We start from the raw sequence: 9,034 nt of genomic DNA, 5'->3' as shown, positions 1-9,034 counted from the left end.
TGATAACCATTAAAATAAGACAAATTAAAAGGATATTCAAATAGAAGTTAAACTGTTCAAGTAAGAGAGAGATCTTGAATAATACGTTGTGGTAAAGAAGGAACAAAATTTCAAATTAATCTTGAATAACCACCGTTTAAGACAATTTTATTAAAGAAAATGAAGTCCGTTCACTATCATTAGGTGGTAATTGCGTTGATGCTAAAGGTAGATCGGAAAGGTTGCCGATGGTCAGAGGCGAGTGACCAAACAGATTAGTTGGACATGGATTTGAGTCCCGCAATCACTACTTTGGGGAGAAGAGGGGTCAAGGGGGGACGAAACTGCACTGAATGGTCACCTAAACACTACAAAAATTGCTTAATTTTTCAGCGATCGTAGGTCGTTCGGTTGCACCTCTGGACTGCTCCTTCAAACATCAAAATGCCTCCGAATCGTTAAGGCTGCATTTGTTTCCCGTGTAAATGCTTTTTTACATCGATGGAGTTGAGATACGATGGTTTGGTAAGAGTGTAAAATATGGATCGGCCATTGTGTCGATTTACACTCATCCTATTTGGTTACATCAACGTAAAATAAAAGAGAAGACTATGTACAAAGGTGTAGGGAAGTAGGGGAAGAGAAGAAAAAGGAGGAGAAGAGAGAAAGAGAGAAGGAACAACTGCTCCTCTCCGGCTGATTGCAGCGGAGATCTGCCTTAGGTTTCACAAACTCCAAGCAACGGAGATCCAACGCCCACCATACTTTCAAGCAATTGCCCCAGGAAAACGGAGTAGATTAAACCATTGCTAACGGCAAAGATAGAGACAGCGTCAGCATGTTCAATCCATACCCGTTTCTTGTGACGTGTGACACGGACATAGTTCTTCGGTAGATGTCGCCGCCACAAGTTGATGTCGTTTGGTCGGGGTTAGCTGACAGACTCGAATCTTAGGGTCCTGGTGAGCGGTGAATACCTTCCTTTTTGAAAAAGCGAGACTTAACGAAACCCGAGGCGGCATAGAATAGGTCACAGAAGATGGCGAAGCAACCATTATAATAGGTAACAGTCCATTGCTTGAGAAGCTGAACCACATTCACTGCCGAAGGAAGGTTGTTAGACTTGAGATCTTGCATATGCACACGTTTTGGTAGCCTTTTTTACCTGCAAAAGAAACAATGGAGATGATTAATAGGAAGAAGGGAACTATGAAACGTTCTATGCCCTGGTTTTGTGAGAAACAGAGCACGAATGAAGAAGAAGAAAAACTAAAACCTTCTTGTGGCTGGTTTTATTCTATTATACGCTCTACGCCTCAGGGAGGGGAGAAGAGGAGGAACAGGTGGGAATGAGTCAGGGTCTCCTCTCAAGGGTGAGTGAAGACTGAAGAATTCAGCGAGAAGAGTATCAGGGTGTAGTGGAGACCGAAGAGAACATCAAGGCAGGTGGTAGCGGTGGAAAGAGAAAAAAATGGGGGTGAATCAGAGAAGAAGACAGAAGGAGAAGAGTGAGCGAGCGAGAGAGAAGGAGAGAGAGAAAGAGAGCGAGCGAGAGAGAGAAAGAGAAGAAGAAGAAGAAAGAGGAGAAAAGATTGAGAGAGTAATGTAAATTTAAGTTAAAATGTAATTGTACATCGATTTTTGATGTAAAATTACATGTTTACTAAACACTGGTAAAATAAAAGTGAGGTGTAAAATTTACGCTGCTTCGATTTTCCACCCCAAACAAACGTAGCCTAAGTGATTGAGATGTAGCGGACGAAACTACACTTCCAATCTTGCCCCTTCATGAAAATCAAAAACTCAAAAGCTCGTAAGCATATGGTAGTGGCTAGCCTCTCCACCGTTATATTGCACAGCCGCAACAATTGAGCTCTGATTTCATTGTTGCATTTTTTCTACCATTAAAACAAACCAGTTCACTATTAGTTCCACTATCGTTTTTTTTTAAAACGAAAAAAGTCCGTCCTATGCATTTTTTGAACGAGGAACTTTGTTCTGCATTTCTATAATGAAGAGCTCCTTTGTTTTGCATACCCTTGAACAAACCAGTTATGTTCTGCATTTTTGGAACAAGGAACTCCTCTGTTCTGCGTTTATTGATCCACCCTTTGAACGAACTAGCTTTGTTTTGCATTTTTTGAATGAAAAAACTCGTATGTTTTGCGTTTTCTCAAAGAAGGGTGAGGAGAAAAATGATAAAGACATGGAAGATGGGGGAAAAGGATGAGGTGGAGGAGAAAAAGAATAAAGAAGAAGGTGGAAACTGAGAATAAGGGGAGAGATGGGGAGAAGAAAAGCTGCTACTGCTCTCGTGCCGCCGCTCAAGAAGAAGAAATGCGATGGATGTGCAATAAACTAGTAAAAAGATTTTGTAAGAACTTACCTTATGTGTGCCCATGTAAAAATTATTCAAAATTTATACCCTTGAACGAACCAGTTATTTTATGCATTTTTGGAATGAAGAGCTCCTCTATTATGCATTTATTGATCCACCCCTTGAACGGACCAGCTTTGTTCTGCATATATATATATATATATATATATTTTTTTTTTTTGAACGAAAATACTCCTACGTTTAGGGTTTTCTCAAAGAAGGACGAGGAAAAGAAAAATAGTAAAGAGATGGGGGAAGAGGAGGAGGAGGTGGAGAAAATTCATTTTATTTTTTAACATTTATATTCGAATTTATGTTTTATCTTTTTCTCTCTTGAATTATAATTTCTTTATTAATAAATTAATATAATTTTATAATATTTAATAAAACACTATAATATTTGTTCAGTTAATATTGATATTATTTTATATTACTACTCTTTTATTAAATTTTAATCTTATTTATTAATTTGATAGTTTTTTAATATTTATTTTTTATTGTTTTATGATTTTATAATATTTTAATCATTCTCACTATTATTATTTAAATAAAAATTTGAGGCGTAAATTTATAAACTGGACATTTTTTAGATGGCAAAACATTTAGATAACCGAACAACTCCTTTATGTTCAGATATTTGCGAAAGCAGAAAAACAAACTTTCCATTAAATACTTTCAGAGATTTTTCAGTTTCTTTTTTTTCGACTTCAGACTTTAGATTTATTGAAAGTCACTGTAATCTCAATCTGAAAAAAATAACAAAAAAATCAGAAATTAACATATATTACACAAGATGACAGGAAAAAGATATATATGGTTGCTGCCGAACTTGGGTTCGTTTTATAGTCAGGCTGATCCACGAGAAAACTTCTAACCGCTCAGCAAACTATCATTCATCAGTGGTATCAGAAAAAGGAGTGAAACATGGGAAATGCACCTGTTTCATGTAACGAAACTTGAGTTCTAGCGGTTTCTCTCTGATCAAGGTCGTCCAACTCCGGGAGAACAACATGCTGGAAGCAAGCCTCTACTGACAGCGGTGGTGAGTTCTGTGATAAGGGTTTTGCCTCGTTTTGGCCTTTTGGGGATTGTTATGTAATTACTCTTTTACCCCTATTTTCACATATTATATTATCCACCGACCACCGTAGAGAGATATAGTTATTTTAAATTCCCGGGAATCGAGAGGCCAGAGTAGAATTCATATCCATATCCACGCTGGTGGCCGCCGGGTAGCACAAGCATTCCTCCGATCGGAGACTGTTTACTCTCTGATCTCCGCCTTCTCTTTGGAGCTTCATCGAATGGCATTCAAGAAACTGCCAAAACCCGTCTTCAAACCTTTGCAGTATTCTTCATCGGCTCGTGTTATCTCTATAGAAAACACTAATCTAGCCAGCCTGCCTGGAAACTCTTCACCTGTTCCTCTCCCAACAGTCTCACTCTCCCTCACGTCTCAAGAAAAGTTGCTGCAATTCCTTAGAACCCATCTCAAACCCTCATTTACTCCTCAAGATCTCCTCAAGTTTCTGAAAAAAAAGCTACATCATCACCCCAAATTTACACAGTTCGATATCCACATCTTCCGATGGGCTTCCGGGGTCGATTCGTTCCGTCACGATCACTCCACCTATGAATGGATGGTCAGAACTCTAGCGATCACCGACCGGTTCGTTGAGCTCCAATCCGTCCTTGAAAGCATGGTTTCGAACCCTTGTCCTTGCTCTGATGGAATTTTCTCGTGCCCTAGGACTGAACCCATTTTCAGATTCGCCATTAATTCTTACTGTAGATTTGGGCGATTGGATGAGGCGTTGTTTGCATTTGAAAGCATGCGGAAATCGATTGATGGTAAACCTAGTGTAATTCTCTATAATATATTGATTAGCGGTTTTGTTAGATCCAGAGAACATCAGAAAGCTTTGGATTTGTATGGGAGGATGCTCAAAGATAGGGTTAAACCGGATGTGTTTACTTTTAATATATTGATCAGCAGTTACTGTCGCAATGCACAGTTCCAGTCTGCTCTAGGTTTGTTTAAAGAAATGAGAGCCAAGGGTTGTGAACCTAATGTCGTTAGTTTCAATACGCTGATTAAGGGGTTTTTCAGAGAGAAGAAATTCAAAGAGGGAATTGGGATGGCATATGAAATGCTTGATTTGGGTTGCGACTTTTCGAATGCAACGTGCGAGATTCTGCTTGATGGGCTTTGTAGAGAAGGCAGGGCTTTGGAGGCTTGTGATCTCTTGATTGACTTTGCAAGAAAAGGTGTTGTTCCTGATGGGTTTGATTGTTTCGATCTCGTTCAGGGGCTCTGTAGGGAAGCTAAAGCAGATAGGGCATTGCTACTAGTGGGTGAGTTGTGGAATAAAGGGAAATTTCCAAGCCCCGTTGCCTGTACCACTCTGATTGAAGGCTTGAGGGGATTGGGAAGAATAGAGGAAGCATCGTGTTTGATGATAAGAATGTTAAAGGAAGGGATTTTACCAGATAGTGTGACATATAACTGTCTTCTCCTAGTTCTGTGCAATGTGGGAAGAACAATGGATGCACATAGATTAAAGGTTTTAGCTTCTAGCAAGGGTTTGGAACCAGATGGTGTGACATATAATGCTTTGATTTCTGGGTTTTCTAGAGAGGGTAAAACGAAGGAGGGAGAAGGTATGATTGATGAGATGTTGGACAAGGGATTTATAACTGATATTGCAAGTTATAACCGGTTGATGGATGGACTTCAGACTGGAAACAAGTCTGCTCATTGCCAAAGAAATTTCATGGGTGGGTGAGTTAATAATATTTGTTTTGGTTGGTATTCTAATTTTTTGCAGTTCAGAAGTTCTTGAGGCTAATGTTAACTGTCACTTGCTTTACTTATCAAAATGTCAACTTCACTTGTTAGTGAAGAAGAGAGTAGAGAGATTCATTTGAAGTTGCTGATTTTAATATTGTTCACATAGAAAAGCAGGTTTGGCAAGTGAAATTGAAAGTATTGAGGCACTTTCAAGAATTGTTGGATTCATTTGTAGAGGGATCCTAAATTGGGAATTGAGTTCTTAGTGGAATTATTGATTTAAAAATCAAGTGTGGCATTCTAGTTTATGTATAGGGGACATACAAAGGCTGGCATAATACAATGTTTAGTAGTTATTTCCCGGAATATCTTCTGCGCCAAATCATACTTTGGGAGTAGGTGTATATTCATTGATTCTCATCAATGGAATACCAGAATGATCCTGCAGAGTTTCAAGAGATATGGCCAAGTATATTCATTTTCATCCTTCTCTTTTGTAACCATGGCTAAGGCATCAAGTCATTAGAGACCTGAATGTGGTGAAATGGTTAGAGGCTTTTGAAGGGTAATGGGAGCTTTCAAACATCTTCATTGTAGTTTATTAATCAGTCTATGGTTCTTGGATGCAAAGTTGGTACAAGCACTCTAAAGGATTGACAATTGTAGTTCTTGTTCGAGGTCTTACTCTATTTGCTACCTGCCACCTACTTAAAAGCATTTCTCTTGGATTCAACCATGGATCAAACTTCCAAAGCTATATGGTATCTAGTGGTTGAATGTTTTACGACAAGCTTGGCCTTATAAGAGATGTAATATCTCCTTCAAGGGTTACAAATGTGATTCAAACCTTCCAGTGTATTGCCTTTTCTTATTTATGTATCTATGCACATTTATTTAATACGTGGTGCTTATTGCATATAGAGAAAGTTGAAGGAAGATTTTCTGTGGAATGTGTTGAACAACAAAAAGAAGTACTATGGTAAAATGGGAGGTGCTTGGGGGGGTCCATCTAATGGCAAGTTGATTGCCCATTGAAACAACTGAATGGAGTTTGGGCAGATGACCATGGAGATGCTGAATGATAACCGAGCTTGTTGGAAGGTTATCCCTTGCAAATATGAGAACAGAACAGCTAGAGTGGGAGTCAGACTTCTCAAAATGGTGGCTATGGTTCAAGTATGTGAGAAGGGATCTTAAGGTCAATTAAGGTTTGGAATTATCATGGCTTTAGGCTGGCAAAAGGGAATACTGTATACATCAGTTTCTCTCATTGAATGCAACCATATTTCTACTACTGTATATTTGATGTTTTGAGTCTTTCTCCATATGGCCCAAAAGTTATAATAATAAAACTGTAGGGTGTAGTAAGCAATTTGAGTGAGGTGGACCAATTTTGTATTTAACAGTTGATGTATTGTAGCTATCAATTCTCATCTGATTTTTCTCCTTCCTTCTCTTCAACTGTATTCCCACACTTTTTTAAAGCCAGAAAAATCCTGTTCTTCCCTTCCCTATTAAAAGCCTTTAATAGAAGAAGCTATCACATTTTGGTTGAAATGTGATGTAAAAAGATGATATAAATTGGCTGCATTTAGTTAATTGGGTTATGAACAAATAAAGAAAAACAATCTTATTGTTGATCAGTTAACTTCCCTGGTGAAAAAAAAAGAAGCTATGACAATATTGGATATAATCATGGTCTGCCCACCTTGGATAGAGTTTTCAGTATTTGAACTATGATTAATTTTCGGTATTGGATAAGCTCAAAAGCATGTTATTTATGGCTGAGATATTCAAAGCCCTTTCTATTTTATTGGTGACATTCAAACTCATTAACTACTAGAATGCAGATATATGCATTTAGAATGGTAATGCATGATTTTTTAATGTCTGTTCAATTGGTCCTTGGCAGTCGGATCTTGGACTAGTTGAAGTAGTACCTTGGTGATTGAGATGATATGAGTGGCCCTTTCCGATTGATCCTTTGAGTCAATTCCATTTATATGCATAGCCTAGCCTCTGACATTTTTTTTTAAGTCAAGTGGCCAGTTTTAGACTCAACCACATTCTCACACTTGTCAGCCCAATATTTTGCCACTGAACAAAGCAATGGCCTCAGATTTCTTTCTTTTTTTTTTTTTCATTCTCTGTGTTTATTTCTATGCAGGCAGTTTGATATGCCACGCATAGGTAATTTAGGTCAAAAAGCAATCAGAGGAATGGCTTAATGGTTTATTGGTTTGGTCTTTACAGGGAACTGTTGATGAAGTTTCAGATTGCCCCCACGGTAAGCAGCTTTGGGAGATTTGTAAAAAAGTATGAACCACCATCCAAGCAAGGGATACATAGAAAACATATGTTTTTGGGCTCAAATGTAATTTGTTTTGGGACAGCTCCTAAAGCTGGTTTCTTTCACAACTTGTTGTAATCTTGATTTCTTCTAATTAATGAAATCTTTTTTCTGTGTTGCCGATCAAAAAAAAAAGTATGAACCACCATGGCTAGAAAGAGGAAACAATTGAAACTTGGAACTCTATCCGAAGTATCCAAAGCATCTGAAGTTCATATCAACCATAGAGAAACTGCCTCATCTCAGTAGTGGATATTGACATATTACAGATCAGCTAGATCCTCCGCAGAATGGTACAAATAGATGTCCAGATCAAGCACAGGCTAGAGAGAGAAGTTTGGGACCTAAGTTCACCTCTGAAGCTTAGACCACATCTGCTGTAAGGGAATCAGAACTGGTGTCAATGGTTGCATGTGGTAGAGTAATCACATGAAGTCAGGACACGTGGAAGGTCTGTATTGGGTAACTAACAACATACCTAGCTAAAAAGAACTATTAGATCTGGACTCATTTTGAGCTTTTATTGTGGGCTTGACTCAAGCCATGAAAGCTTTTACCTCAACAGCTCAACTTCTTATAGAGTTCATTTTTTCAATCAGGATTGCATTACTTTAGACTATATGTGAGATTTAATGGTTAGATTATGTATTGACATCATCATTCATGAACCTTTTCCCAATTAAATTCTTGTTGGTTTTCTTTTCAATTAGATTTATTTGTTTACTACATTTTTTTTTTTTTTGCATTCATACATTAGGGCAGGCTCCCCACATTAGGACTGCGAATGAATCAAATTGAACTGGATATAGGTAATATCCAAATTTGTTCGTCAGTGTAAGTGGATTTATACAAGTACATCAACCTGACCAACCCGGCATAAATTTGGGATGTATTGAATCGAGTCAAACCAATTATTTATTAATTATTTACAAACAAACCGATAATTGGGATTTGCTAAAAAAGAGATATTCAATAATATTTTATAATGGTAATTAAGGGTACATGCATTAATTAGACATGTTCACATTTGCCCCAAGAATCACAAAAGCAAACAAATCTAAGGTCCCAAGAGATACAATCTTGATTGACTGAGCCACTAGGCATTGCACGCAAGCTAGTCCGTTACTTGATTCGCTTCACGATAAACATACTGGAATGTGATGCTAGAATTGAAGAGGATACTGGCACGGAGACATTTTTCGATGACGTTCTCCAAGATCTCCACAAAGGCTTCACTTTCTTCCTCAAGCAGTCAACAACGAGCTTTTGAATCATCTTTGATAATGTTTGGGTAGTTGTTGAAATTGATAGTAATGTTGATGGCTTCCCAAGCAGCCCAAACTTCAGCTAAATTGATTGATGTGAAACGAGTGCAGATAGGCTTTTTTAGATCAAGAATCAGCACCTAGATGATCCCTAACAATGCAAGCAATGGAGCACTGGCCATTAGATCTGCAATAGGAAATTAAATGCAAGTTCTAGATCCAACCCACCCATCTTCCTATAAAGTGGGCAGAATTGGAGATGATTTTGCATT

The 9,034-nt window shown here is 38.1% G+C and overlaps 1 protein-coding gene and 1 long non-coding RNA gene across 4 annotated transcripts; one reads left to right on the top strand and one right to left on the bottom strand.

The window, feature by feature from the left end:
* Positions 1 to 502: 502 nt before the first annotated feature.
* On the bottom strand, positions 503 to 3,387 carry LOC148847431 (uncharacterized). 2 transcript variants are annotated; one of them, XR_016100357.1, is made up of 2 exons: positions 3,294 to 3,387; positions 503 to 1,144 (listed from the first exon to the last, which is right to left on the bottom strand). It is a non-coding gene; the product is annotated as an uncharacterized LOC148847431 (long non-coding RNA). The 2 variants fall into 2 exon arrangements; XR_016100358.1 differs by lacking the exon at positions 3,294 to 3,387 and adding an exon at positions 1,256 to 1,581.
* A 132-nt stretch (positions 3,388 to 3,519) lies between these two features.
* LOC148847430 (pentatricopeptide (PPR) repeat-containing protein) lies at positions 3,520 to 8,199 on the top strand. 2 transcript variants are annotated; one of them, XM_088948381.1, is made up of 2 exons: positions 3,520 to 5,134; positions 7,401 to 8,199. In XM_088948381.1, exons 1-2 carry the CDS (start codon positions 3,661 to 3,663, stop codon positions 7,409 to 7,411), a joined length of 1,485 nt encoding a protein of 494 aa, XP_088804507.1. In that variant the 5' UTR covers positions 3,520 to 3,660; the 3' UTR covers positions 7,412 to 8,199. The 2 variants fall into 2 exon arrangements, with proteins under 2 accessions (XP_088804507.1, XP_088804508.1); XM_088948382.1 differs by lacking the exon at positions 7,401 to 8,199 and having other exon boundaries at positions 3,520 to 6,602.
* Positions 8,200 to 9,034: the final 835 nt, after the last annotated feature.

This window comes from Nelumbo lutea, chromosome 6, assembly GCF_056320005.1.
Source record: "Nelumbo lutea isolate HS-2025 chromosome 6, American lotus-T2T, whole genome shotgun sequence".
Taxonomy (NCBI): domain Eukaryota; kingdom Viridiplantae; phylum Streptophyta; class Magnoliopsida; order Proteales; family Nelumbonaceae; genus Nelumbo; species Nelumbo lutea.
Note: the sequence above shows the minus strand (reverse complement) of the source record. Positions and strands in the feature narration are given on the sequence as shown.

Coding starts and splice junctions, on each gene's coding strand:
- LOC148847430 (XM_088948381.1), top strand. CDS start 3,661: ATGGCATTCAAGAAACTGCCAAAACCCGTCTTCAAACCTTTGCAGTAT.